Here is a 13774-nt window from a genome sequence, read left to right as displayed (position 1 = left end):
TTTCGAGACTTAGAAATCATCAAAAATGGGTTTTGTTCTTCCAACAAATTCTTCATCATTCACGAAGCCAGAAATCAAACCTTCTGATACCATGTATAAGAAATTTAGCCATATATTACATGTACGGGCCGGGACCTTGTTTGTAAGAAGTATTTATCTTTGATCACAGATCATGCATAGGAGACAGTATCTTAAATTGTTAAATTTAATAAACGCGTATCTCATAACTTTTACAACAGATACTATTAGATAGTACAAAGAAATAGACATGTGTTTTTGAGGAGAAAGAAAAACATGAAAACTAGAAACAAAATGAATGGCCTCAACCACGGTACCCTTTCCACACACACATCTTTAGCAGAGCCATGAACCGCAATCCGGTTTTTTTTTTACCCAGCCTCCTAACTTAGTTGTCATATTGTGTGGTCTAGTTGATTCTAGAGCACATCATGCAAAAAATTTACCAAGAATTCTCAAACATACCATCTTTCATATCCAGCTGTATAGAGAATACGATCTCCTTCATGCTGTTTGTTTGGATAATTTACTGATGGCTGTGGTGATAAAAAAATTATCTTAATTAAGAAAATATCCATATGAGGAACGTTGACCAAAGAGTGAGGGCTATAGTTGAAGCTCCATATGTCCACAAGAGAATAACTGAAAACTCTTCAGTGCCTACATCAAATAGCTGAGCCATGGTACCTGCACAATGTCATAACAAGTCGTTGAAGTATAACATCAATATGAGGTAAAATAAATCAAACTTTTTGTACAAGTTAAAATTAATTTGTGCACTCCGACTATTCAAAAGTCTACACATCTAAACTTCTCCATAAATACTTATCGACTTAATGGAGTTTGACAATTTTGCCATAGAGAAAATTTAACAGTAAAGTTTTTACAATTGAGAAGCTCCCATGAGCTACAAGTATGGAATAACTTACTGATATTCATTGCAGGTGGCATGGCATACTGCATCACTAGCACATACTGAAACAAAGGGTCCAATGGGAGGAAACCAAAATTTGCAGCCGCTTTAACAACAAAAAATCCAATGGCAGGTAGTAAGAAAAGTCGAGCTATGATGATGCAAATGAGGATCAATGGTTGGATACTTGATGATCGCATGCCTATAATTTCGAGACAAAAAAACTAATTTCAGTTCTCAGATTGTCTAAAATATGTTGAATAGTGAGAGTATATCTATGGAAGTTAATTTTCTATACCTTGTGTAAGGTTGCCACCAAGCAAAACCGTGATACAAGGAATTGTACCATCCCTATAAAGAATGAATTCAGTCTCAGTAACTGTGAAGCAGAGGCCAACAAAAAGCCTTGTGCCACTAAGTAAGATTGGCTACATGGATAGCATGATGCTATTGAACTCGTCTAAAGTCCTAATCCTAGGGGTAAGAGAATGAAATATGATTCACCATATTGGTCTCTCTAACTCTTTTTCTTATAAGACTAAAAAGTGGTGCTTTTAATGACCACCTTTGCAAATGTCGAAATCACATTAACTGTTTTTTTTATTTTTTTTATCTCTTTTCCTTAATTATTTTCACATCAATATTTTTTCCTATACAATTATTCTGAATCCTGTCCTTCGGTGTGTAGCTACACAACCATCTTAATATTTTCATTTATGCTACTTTTTTTCATCTGGTTGTCCCTTTAGCCAAACATTAACATAAAAAAAAAACAAACACGGTAGAATATTGAGCTATTGGCTTTATGTGAAAAAGGCACATACCCTAACAATTGAATTGAGTCTTGGATCACTTTCAGTGGAGCATCGTGCCCTATTATTAGGTTTCTTAGCCATTTAACTCCACCAAAGAGGAAACCTAAAAACTGATCATGGAAGCAGGTAAAATTTCTCTGGATCATTGAAGTTACAGTGACACAAATCAAACAAAAGTAGAGAGAGAACTAAAGACAAATGAACAAATTTGAAAGAAAATAAGGAAAGAAAGGAACTCACTGTAGCAATTGTTGGGGGTGACATTAGTTCTGCCAGGATTTGGACAAGAGTTTCCATCATTCTGTGACAAAAGCATTTTTCCATATTCTTCGTTGCAATAGAAGGACCTTGGTCTACAAGCTGGAGATTCGGATTCATTTTATAAATCAGCAGATCTTTTAGGATGTCTGATATATACTATACTTATTTGAGTTTGAGAAAAAGAAGAAAGCACAATATAACGGCTGGAGTAAAATACAAAAAAAATGAATAGAAAGATTTCCAACTTTCGATGTTCACTCATTGTTATTTGACCAAGACTATAAAACCACTTTCACTTTCAACACTATATTCTTTGTTTTAATAAGATGTTTCATGCCAATATTTTCATTTTCTGCCCACAAATCAATAATATATTATTACTACTGCATGGAGTCTTACAATCTGATTTTCAGTGTCTACGGCGTAACCATCATTTTGCTTGAGAAGGCGAGCTTCTGCATTAGCATCAATGTCTTTGCTGGGAATCTTTAAGATCTCAGCAGCCTCAAATGCCTTGTATCTCAAGGATGTGTTTTGCATTAGTTGGTAAGTATAAGTCCAGATGAAGACACCACCAAGCTACAATTAATAAAAGATGATAATATCAAATACATGTTGAGATGGTGAAAGCTAATCAAGTGTAAAAAAATTCTTGAGCCAACGACAACCATATACTACTAGCGAGATTAGTCTCTAATCCAGTGGTTGGGATACACCCGTGATCTCTAACCCAGGATAAAAAAAACAAGTGAAAAAAATGAATGCATTACCGCCAAAGAGCAAAAGGAATAAGAGAGAGCCCTATTGCGGCAATCATCAGGTGCACCAAATGGACCTCCTTTCTGATCACAGATTGCTGGGATAATTACAACAGGAAGATTACCCATGTTTCCTGATCAAAGAAGCACCCTTGAAATGAGAGGATTTTTTATGTTACATTTATAAATAAATGAGAGTTTTTTAGATAAAGAGTTTGTGAGACAATTAAGAGTGTTTGGTAGGAGTGAAAAAATGGAAGGATTGGATGAGAACAGCAATAAAAATTTACTGATGTAACAAAGAATAAATCCATGTCTAAGTACATTGTCAATTTTCACACCTTCTCCCTCTCCATTCCTTCCAAATTTTACTCTTGCCAACCGTACCAAAATTTTGATGCTATGGTACCTGTTGAACATGAAGCAATAATAAGCCCTTGCACTTTCAAGTTTGGTTTTAGTACTTTTACAAGTATCCATCCGAGAATCCCTCCAATTAAGAAGGTACATCCAATGTTAACGGGCATAAACCACCTGCATTAATGAGTAAACAAGACATGTGAAACGCACGGTTTCGTTTTTTTTTAAAAAAAAAAAAAAAAAAATATATATATATATATATATATATATATATATATATATATAAATAATAATAACCACCCCCTTACTTTTATAACCATCCGAAATCCCCCATTAGTTTTATAACCAACCCAATCCCCTCTATTTCCAGCTTTCCTCTTCTTTCTCAATAACACACCCCATCTCTCAAATCCTATCTCTTCTTTCCAAATTTTCATCTCTCAACCTTTCAATCATCTTCTTCTATTATTTCAAAATTTATCAAATTTATTGTGTCATTGTGTCATTCTCTAGCACAAGAATGTGATTGGAGAAAAAGGGAACACCACTCATTTTCTTAAATTTTTTATTTGATCTTTTTAAGGTAAAAATGTATAATTCATTGTGTTAGATGAGTATTGTATAGCATTGTTTAGTTATGGTTTGTGTGGAGAGGGTTAGAAAACTAAGTACTAGAAATATTTGTAGTTTCCTCAAAACCCTAGGTATGCTAAATTTGAGAATTTTATCAAATCTCTTGTTCTCTTATTTTGAATGCTTAGATCCTGTGGAAAATAAGGTGGTTGATCTCCCAACAGCATTGAAGGCGTTGATTGCGTTCTTTTGAGTGAGTAGCTAATCTATTTAACTACATTTTTTTAAAGTTCTTTTAGGAGAAGCAAGTAAACTTCAATATATATATATATATATATATATATATATATATATATATATATTCTTTTGTGATCTTTGAAATTTTAGGAATACTTGAGAATAAATGAAAAATATTTATTTTCGCTTGATTGAAATTTATTTTGAGATTTTGATAAGATATATAAGAATGATTGTTGGATTATTAGTTTATTTTATTTATTATAAGCCGACCCCACCTAGTGGGATAAGGCGTTGTTGTTGTTGTTGTATGAGTTCATGATTGATTGTCGTTCTCTACAACAAAGAGATAATATAGTCTATGAATCAATTTTTCATAGTATATTTATATTTGTCGTTTGCTACAACGATGAGATAATGTAGCCTACGAGTTAAATGTCGTAGTTTTATAATTACTGTTTACCACAACGAAGAGATAATATGGTCTATGTACACGAATGCAAGTTTGATTATAAAGATATTATTCTTGAATACAAGTTTATATGAAATTCTAAAATTTTTCAAGGGAGTTCACAATAGTTTCTAAAAACAAGTTGCATTTATTTTTCTTTATTTAATGTTATTTAAATTCCTTTGAATGGTAAGACTCGTGCGATGTTGTACTCTCCTTCCTGTCTGCTTTGTATTTTATGCTCTCACTAAATCTTTGTGACTTATCCCTTTATTTTATTTTATTTTCTCAGATACACAAATAGTGGAGTGACTGACTTTTTAGAATTTGCTGACTTATCCAGGAATTTGATTATCTTTTGATAGGTCTGCATTGCGTCTGATGGATAATTTTTTTGTCTGTGACTCAGTATAATGTAGCTATAGGAATAAGGATAGTAATAGATTTAGAAAGAATTCCTTTATTTTGAAATTTAAATGATCCTCTCTTACATATACATTGATGATGTACTTATGATGTTTTGAAACACTTTGGTGATTAGTATTTATAACTAACATTGCTATTAGTTGATATTTTGGATAATATATCAAAGGTTTGTGTTGAAACCTGAGGCTTTGGATATCTAATTGTTAGATTGGAATATATATATATATATATATATATATATATAGTTTTGTCTAGATATATTATATGTTTTTTATAGGTTATTTAATATAGAATAGGTTAGTCAGATTAAAGAAATTATACTCTATGCACCAGTTATGATTCAAGAGTGGGTTGTGACAACATGGTTAACATAAAGCATAAACAAACATAAAAGAATCATACCTGTCAGAAAAACACAACATAAAGGTATTGGGTGGAAAAATAGAGAAATGCTGTAGAAAAGAACCAGCAAATTTAAACGTAAGAAGAAGAGAGGAGCAAATCTGGTCTGATCTATTTCAGATTTTGCAGACATCTAAACTGTTACAGTAAATTATGACTAAGCTAAAAGTAGACATCTAATCTTACACTTACAACTAGCTTTTTTTGACACACAAGCAAACTTCAGCCAAACTTACAAGCAAATCAGAAAACTGCAGAGACATTAAATATTTTAATATGACAGCCAAAAAATCTCAATTGCCAACACAAATGGATACCCTTTCTCTCTTGTGCTTTTCAAATATACATAAATGGTCTCATTGCAATTATCAGTGACAAAGGTAACAAAATCAAAAGTCAGCGCTATACTGCTATATAACTTATGGCTTTGTAGTGCCAATGGGAGAAGACCCTGTTACTAATTTTAATAGGATTTAACCGAAACTCTGGCTGAGGACTATCTTTCTCCTAACAAGCTATGTTTTAGACAATGCATCTCGGTTTAATGATTAATCAAGCTACAGTAGCCTTAGGCTCAAACTGCCTTGGTTAGATGGAATTTTAGTAGAAATCAATTACTCTTGGATTTAGACAAAGCATTCCAAGTAATATCACCAAATGTAAAGCTCTTAAGAAAGTTCATTCCTAATTCTGTCTCAACAAAGATATGCTGTTGTATGATATATACCTTTATCCTGTTCTGGTAAAGCATTCCTGTTTTGCCTGAGAGTTTCAACTACGCATGGCTTATTCCTTAATACCAAAATAGATATACAGTTATTTCTCCTTTAATTTTTATTATTTATTTTCTTCTTTTCCCTCCCGAGAGAGTGGCACATATCAGTTGATCAAATCATATACATAATGTAACACTGAGGTAATAAATCAATATATCTATTAATACTACCTCTTCAAAATCATTCTATTAAAATATAAACAGAACCAAAATATTCTTAAGGAGATTGAAAAATTAATCAATGTGTACCATGATATCATATCTTCAAGAGAAACATTCTTGGAAAAACTCGCAAATATAAGCGAAGGAGTGAACGCGAAGAAGACAATCTGCACATGGGGACACAAAATCAAAGAAGAAAAAAAAAATGTGTGGATAAGAATAAAGAATAGTTTGTCCAAAATTTGTCCTCTAAGGAAATTCATTACATTTTTTAATTCAAACTCCAATGGTATTTCATTCAGCTACTCTCATACCTTGTTCAAGGATTTTCTAAACTCTGCCGAAAGAAGATTATCACAATAATCAGTTGCCATAAAAGCTCCCACTGCACTGATAAGTAGGACTTGAATAACTGGAGCAGACGCCACCTCCAATAGTTGCAAAAACCCCATCTTTTCTTCTGTTGTGTACTTGTGTTGATCTCCTTCTCTTGTTGCTCAATATTACTGTTCTGTTCTCTAGGGTGAATAGAAGATAAATCTTAGAAAACAGAACAAATAGTCACTAATTACTAAACCAGTGACAATCAATGCCATACTGTTACATCATAAGCCATGAGGAAGTTCAAGTTAAGCAAGAAACAGTGGAAGAAAATAATAAAGACACAAAACGAGTAGGCTAAGTTCACATGACCAAAGTTCTGCAAGGAACAACCATGAAGGTAACACCAATTGTCAGCAAGTGGGGAAAGCACTATGGAATTAATGACATTTAGCAACTTTGGTACCTTAGGAATGTAGCATAGACCTTATTGGCATACATAATTTGTCCTTTTTCAGGAATGATACGACTAAGACATATTTTAACTCATGAAAGTGGTGTTTCAACAAAATTTCATTCCCAAGATGGCAAGATCGTAGACCTCTTGATGATATATAGAATGCACACTGATTGAACTAAAGGAAAATGAATTCTTATAAATAATAAATAATTTAGATGAAAGAACTTCCAAAAATAAAGATTGAGGTGAAAAGGTTAATTTTAATTTTTGAGAAAATTATAATTCATTTTTTATTTTTATTTTCGTTGCTGCTTATTGAAAAAGTATCAAAATTGACTTTTTTTTTAGTGAATATTAAAAATAGTAAAAAAGGAAAAAGAAAGAAGTAGCATTTTCTAACAAAGCAAATTGCACTAACTCTCTCTCTAAGTTTTTTTGAGATTACACATGACCCCTTACTTTTCTAGATTTCTTGAGATAGCACATGACCAGCTACTTTTTTAAACTTTACATGCAGCTCTCTTTATATTTTTCAAATACTAATTAAGAGAGGTTAGTTTAATGTATGCAGTTTAATGCACAGGTAGTGTCAATTTAATATTTTTCAAATAATTAAGAGGGATTAGTATAAAGATAAAAAAGAAAGGGGAGAACATCACGAAGAATTTGACGAAACTTTAGAAGAGATTAGTTTAATTTGTTCTTTTTTAAAAGAAAAATATGTCACATTTTGGTTACAACTTCCCGTCATGCACAGGTTTTGAAGAGAGTGTATGCATCTGTCTTCGATTCCCAAGATAAAAAAAAAGTGTATAAATAATCCACCAAAAGGAAATACTGACCATGGAAAAATCAAATGAATGTCTTTCAAGCAAGTGTTCATCTCTATTACTGAATACTGAAGAAGCCAATCGGTTGGCAAGCAGCAATGTGTAACATATTTTTCAAACCTGCTCATAACATTTTTTTTAATCCAATGAGAATTTGAGATATTTACAAAACTCTCATATGATATATATATATATATATATATATATATATATATATATAATCCATTGTGAAAGGGAGGGGGGGACTGAAGAAGATAAAAACTGAGAGCTAGGATGCAATGCATGCATGTCAAAGGAATTAAGAAGAGAGATTGTATTAAACCTGGGAATGAAATAGAGAGACTAAGAACTTGTGTGAAGATAAGTAGCTAGTAAGAGCCAATAAGTTTGAGAAGAGAGACAGAGAGAGGATTGGATGAGCAATTTGTGCTGAGTTGTTAGAATGAGTTGTGTAGTTAGATGTATCGTTATTTGCGCGTTACCTCAAGGATGTTGTGTCTAAACATAGTTACGTTATATGAGTAGCATAGTTACATGTATGATGTATCTCTCTCTAGTTTTTTTTTTTTTTTTTTTGAATTGTCTTTCTTACTATTTTGACCAAAACCAACCATACAAGTAGGTTAGTTTTATTTTGCATATACTTCCTTGGTTTTTATTTATAAGATAAGTTTAAAATAATGTTTGTTTATTATATAAGATTTAATTTATAATATTTCTTGTATTAATTATTTTTAGATTTGAAATACTATTAATTTTAAAATATATATATATATATATATATATATATATATATATATATATATCAACAAACAATTAAAATAAAAAGAAATATTAATGATAAATTTTAGAAAAAGTTATATTAAAAGGAGAGCAAAAATTTTAATGTAAAAAATTGATTACTGTGAGTAACAATTTTTTTTAATCTCTTGTAGTTTAAACCATTCTGTTATGATCCTATAGTTGTCATTTTTATTCTTTTTTTAATTCAAACTCCATTGGTATTTCATTCAGCTACTCTCATACCTTGTTCAAGGATTTTCTAATAAATAAACTCTAGGGAAAGCTATTCCAGATGCATCAGCTACAAGCATAAATAGAAGCATTGTTATGCGGTGGGACATCCAAAACCTAATGAACTCGTCCAGAAGATTAATTTAGATCTAATTTGACCAATTCAGCACATTTGTTATCTTCTCGAAGGGTGTGGCAAGTATGAAAAACTCGATCACATCTGGTGATATAAAGTCTGGCTGAGCTTTTCAAAATAATAGTCTTTTCAATTTATATCAATTAAATATTTTTTAACCGGTGTATCATATCCTTAAAAGACTATTAGTATTATTTTGGAATGCAAGAAATATTTAATATACTTAAGTGATCGACGTCTATAAATTAGTCTTTACCAATTAAGAGTAGACTTCTATAAAATGATTTTTTTTAAATTACAAAAAAAATATAGTCATCCTTAATATGAAAGTAAGTTAAATTTACAAAATAAAATTAATGTTATAGTAAATACATGCTTAATTTTTATTCAGAAAAAAATCCTTAATTTCTCATTTAACTTACATTCAGTTATTGGTATGAATCAAAGTATCTAAAAATTTACAATAAATAATTGACGAATATTATTCAACCATTAGAATAAGAGTAAAAGATAAATTAAAATATTTGAAAAATATTTTGCTCCTATTTATCATGTAAAAGGAGACAACTAAATAAAAATATAAATCAAGGATAAAATCATGATTGATTCTAAATTTAATTACAATATCAAACAAACGAAGTGACAATCAATCTTAATATGCGAGCGCTCATGGAAAACATCATTGTGGACAATTTAGATGACACTTTGGTTATCACAATAAATATCAGTGGAGGAAGATTGAACTACTTCTAAATCAGCAAGAAACCAACCAAGCCATAATATTTTAGAAGTAGTATCAGCAAGTACAAGATATTCAGCTTCAGTGCTAGAACCAGCTGTGAAAGTTTGTTTCTTGCTTCTCCAAGAAATAAGAGAATCTCCGAGAAAAATCCACAAACTAGTGGTGGAGCGACGATTAATAGGATCACCAGTCCAATCAACACTAGAGTAAGCTTGAAGAGTCAAAGGGGATGCAACAGAGTAATAAAGACTATAAAATAAAGTACCCTTGACATAACGAATAATGCGAAGGACAACAACATAATGCGTGGTACACAGGACCTTCATGAACTGACTAACCAAATGAACAACAGAAGAGATATCTAGTAGCAAAGTACCATCTTGAGGAGTAAATCGAACATTTGGTTCAAGAGGAGTGCGTTCAATTTTACTACCAGTAAGACCTGTGAGAGATATATGCCATCACTAGAAGATATAACATAGAGGTCCAAGATCCTTTATCTCAAAATGTTGACTCGAGAATTGCTTGAGTTCAACAATGCCAACAGTAATAATCATATCGTCAACATAAAGAAGTAAGACAACAATACCTCTTTTTCTTTTACGAGTAAAATGAGCAGAGTCATGACCATTGGAAGAGAAACCCAACTTACTGACAATATTGTGAAATTTAGCAAACCATGCATTGGGGTGCTTGTTTAAGGCCATTAAGAGCCTTATGAAGACAACAAAACCCTGTTGGTCAAATAAGTGTGTATCCTAGAGGAGGACACATATAGACCTCTTCGTTGAGCTCACCATTAAGGAAAACATTTTTGACATCCAGTTGAGTCAGGGCCATTGGCTAGCAGCTGCAATGGCAAGAAGAGTTCAAACTAACGTGATGCCAACAATAGGGACAAAGGTTTCCATATAATTATTGAAAAATATCCAAGTTTCATATCGACTGTTTCACTCTTTGGAGTGCAGTTTATATATTTATTAGATAACTTTATTTAATATCAATTGATTTTAAGATGAAATTTATCAATAAACAATGTCATACTCTTAAAGTTGACTTTTTATTAACCAATTAAGTTAAATTTTCTTAATGTTTTTACTTTCATGCAAATATATAAAATAATATGCATAAATGACGGTTAATGCAACACAAGAGAAAAAAAAACAAAAAAAAAATTGATAAAAAAGAAAAAATAGTAGATAGTGATAGTTTATTATACATAAATTAATAGTTAACATGTATATGGTTTTAATTTGTAATTTATGTTTAAAATGCACTTATTTTTGTTAAATATTTTCACTCATTTCGACTACAAATTTGAATATTTATAATAGAGCGTGCTTGTAATAGTATTTTTTTTTATTTATAAAAAAAGCTTCATATTTGGTTGGGTAGTTACTTAATAAATATAAAGTCCAAAACCCAAATAGGTAGGGTAGTTGAATTAGCTGTAAACAAGATTGTAGTAGTAGTATTAAAAATTATTAAAAAAAAATACAAATCCAATCGCGCCTTTTTGTGAAAAACAATTATTACTAAAATATTTTACAATCGATTTTAAGATAAATAATTTCATTAAATTGTTATGAGAAAAAATATTTGTTTGGGTTATGGTAGACAAATTTTTGGAGTTTGGTTGATGGTGAATTGTTAAATATTTATTTTATTAATATTATTAAATTTGTTCAACGATTATCAAATATAAATACATAATAAATATTTAAAAACATTTAAAATATTAATAATCTTGAAATATATATATATATATATATATATTAAAAATATTTATATTTTAGTACATATCAATAAGGTTTTTTTATATATAGTATCTATAAGTGTTCTACAATTGTTAATGATTTTATTAAGTTATTGCAAGATTGTAAGATTTTAATTTATAGATTATTAGTTATTAAAAGAATAATACGTCATTTATATTTATAACTGACATAAAAGAGTATTTTATTTATAAAATACATGTAAAAATTATTTTTCTATATCAATTATAAAGAAATCAATGTAAACAAATATTTTTTTTACACTGGTCACTAAAACATCATTGCACCAAACAAACAAGATAATATCTGTTACATCCTATAAGGGTGAAAAAACTTATTTTAATAAATAATTTATTTAACCATCCATTTTTGATATTTTATTTAAAGAATCCAAAATGATAAAAAGTCAACTTTCTCTCTTACCTACTTAAAAAAAAAAACATACCACTAAGGACCAACATAGGTCAGTCGTCCCTGCGTGTTCTTAATGGTGATAAAATAATGCTCACTTTTTAATGCAAAGGAGAAAATAATGTTCACTTGGTTGAACCTTGCTGAGTGTCATGACTCTAGCTTGGTAGCAATCAAAGGCAGGTGGAGTTGCTCAAATTGAATTCAAAGGCAAGGTAACCGGAAATCAAGGTTAACTTAAATAAATGGTCAATCATTACAGAGATTAATGCAAGTCTAGATATGGTTTCCTTTTTCTTTTCTTGTTGTAATATAAGATGTTTCCTTTACGCACAGAATAAAGACAAAATTTCTAAAGTGATATAACAAAGCTATATACTTTGTGTTTCTGATACACGGAATCAGACATTAGAATCAAACATTTGAGAAAGCAAGCAAGGAACGCGGATTAGACAACCTACTTCACAAACAAGAACAATCATGGATTTTTTTATCTTAATTAAATATGTTAGATGTTCATTGTTCACCGAACCACCGAAAAAATTATTAGTTAAAAATTATTGTAGAAACGTATTTTATTTATTTATTTTGAACCAATTATTTTCATGCGTATTTATCAAGTGGTCATATGCAACGAGATTATAAATAAATGCAATAGGTTGGTGCAATACGATAAGATTATGTCGAATTTATATAAATAAAAATAATTTATTTATTAAAAAAAATTTAAGTTTAATTCTTACTGTATATAAAAAAAATTCTGTGGATCAATGATAATTACATATTTAAAATAAAATTATTTTTTAATTCAATAGATTAGAGATTCTGGTTTGGACAAAAAAAAATACCCAACAAAATTATACTTTTATCTTACTTATTCATGTTAAAAAATCTTGAGCACAACCCTTAAAAAAAACAAAACTTCTTTAAGCACTGAGCTTTTCGGTGCTGTCTTAAACTTCTATTTCGGTGCTGAAACAGAAGATTTCACTCGGTGAGAGTGAAACCGTATTGTGGGGGTAGTTAACGTAATCAATGAAATTTCTTTTCACAAATTAATTCTAAATATAAAATTGAGTTTAGAAGGCTCGAAATTATCAGTATAACTCAATCAATCGGATTTTTTTATGATTAAAATAATTATTATAAAAATTAATAAATTTGTTAAAATAATTATAATGGTAAAGACAAATTCTTTATATTATTATAAATTAATATTAATATCGTCGTTGCAAACACGATTTTAACTTATTAACATAAAAAAATAAAATACTGAAATCGTCATTTAAAAGACAACTTCATTTTTTTTCAAAACAAAAAATATAAAAAGAAAAACACGATTTCATATGAAAGTACGTTTCCAAATTCCAAACACAGAGTTATCTATTCTCATATTTTTTTTTCAAAATCTATCTATTTCGATAATTAATTAAAAAAATTGCACAAATTTAGTAAAATTAAAAAATCTCTCGCTGTCTAAAATAATGATGCTCTTTATTTTGGGATTTTTTTTTTAACTTTTTTTTACTATGTGAAACTTATCTAATTGGGTATATAAAAATTATATAAATCAATTAATTTTTTAACCAAAAAGAGTCATAACACATGATAAAAAATCAAATGAAAAGTCAACCTAAAGAGTAATAAAAAATGTGAAAATATTTAACATTAAATTTTTTCTTAATTGCTAGTGACATGTGAGCTTCATTTTTTTTATATAATTCTCACCATTATTTTTTATTCGAACATCATTTCTATTTCACAATTTTTTATAAGTTATTTAATGAAACAAGTTTCATATTTTGAATAAATAAATAAAAAATTTAAAATTATGTCCCAAAATGAAGAATGATCATTGATGTGTTAGGATCATTTTGACTTACTTGAGTCTAGTATTCAATTTATTTAAACTTTCAATCAACAACAAAAAAGTT

General features: G+C 29.7%; 2 protein-coding genes across 2 annotated transcripts; both read right to left on the bottom strand.

Moving 5' to 3' along the window:
- Nucleotides 1-181: 181 nt before the first annotated feature.
- On the bottom strand, nt 182-6874 carry LOC100787850 (protein PIN-LIKES 7). Its single transcript, XM_003533357.5, has 10 exons — nt 6466-6874; nt 6239-6318; nt 3175-3299; nt 2778-2899; nt 2407-2586; nt 1987-2106; nt 1756-1856; nt 1230-1282; nt 948-1133; nt 182-705 (listed from the first exon to the last, which is right to left on the bottom strand). Exons 1-10 carry the CDS (start codon nt 6601-6603, stop codon nt 581-583), a joined length of 1230 nt encoding a protein of 409 aa, XP_003533405.1. The 5' UTR covers nt 6604-6874; the 3' UTR covers nt 182-580.
- Nucleotides 6875-9605: 2731 nt separating this feature from the next.
- On the bottom strand, nt 9606-10361 carry LOC102668227 (secreted RxLR effector protein 161-like). Its single transcript, XM_006588236.1, has 2 exons — nt 10244-10361; nt 9606-10096 (listed from the first exon to the last, which is right to left on the bottom strand). Exons 1-2 carry the CDS (start codon nt 10359-10361, stop codon nt 9606-9608), a joined length of 609 nt encoding a protein of 202 aa, XP_006588299.1.
- Between the last annotated feature and the right edge of the window lie 3413 nt (nt 10362-13774).

This window comes from Glycine max, chromosome 9 (genome assembly GCF_000004515.6).
Source record: "Glycine max cultivar Williams 82 chromosome 9, Glycine_max_v4.0, whole genome shotgun sequence".
NCBI classification, from domain to species: domain Eukaryota; kingdom Viridiplantae; phylum Streptophyta; class Magnoliopsida; order Fabales; family Fabaceae; genus Glycine; species Glycine max.
This window is presented reverse-complemented; position numbering and strand designations above follow the sequence as displayed.

Bases quoted from the DNA above. Each gene is read 5' to 3' on its own strand.
- LOC100787850 (XM_003533357.5), bottom strand. From the start codon at position 6,603: ATGGGGTTTTTGCAACTATTGGAGGTGGCGTCTGCTCCAGTTATTCAA. The intron at 2,107-2,406 runs GTAAGACTCCAT...CCGAATCTCCAG, and splicing joins TAGACACTGAAAATCAGATT to CTTGTAGACCAAGGTCCTTC. The intron at 706-947 runs GTAAGTTATTCC...GACATTGTGCAG, and splicing joins GCCACCTGCAATGAATATCA to GTACCATGGCTCAGCTATTT.
- LOC102668227 (XM_006588236.1), bottom strand. From the start codon at position 10,361: ATGGCCTTAAACAAGCACCCCAATGCATGGTTTGCTAAATTTCACAAT. The intron at 10,097-10,243 runs GTATTGTTGTCT...TATCTCTCACAG, and splicing joins TACTCGTAAAAGAAAAAGAG to GTCTTACTGGTAGTAAAATT.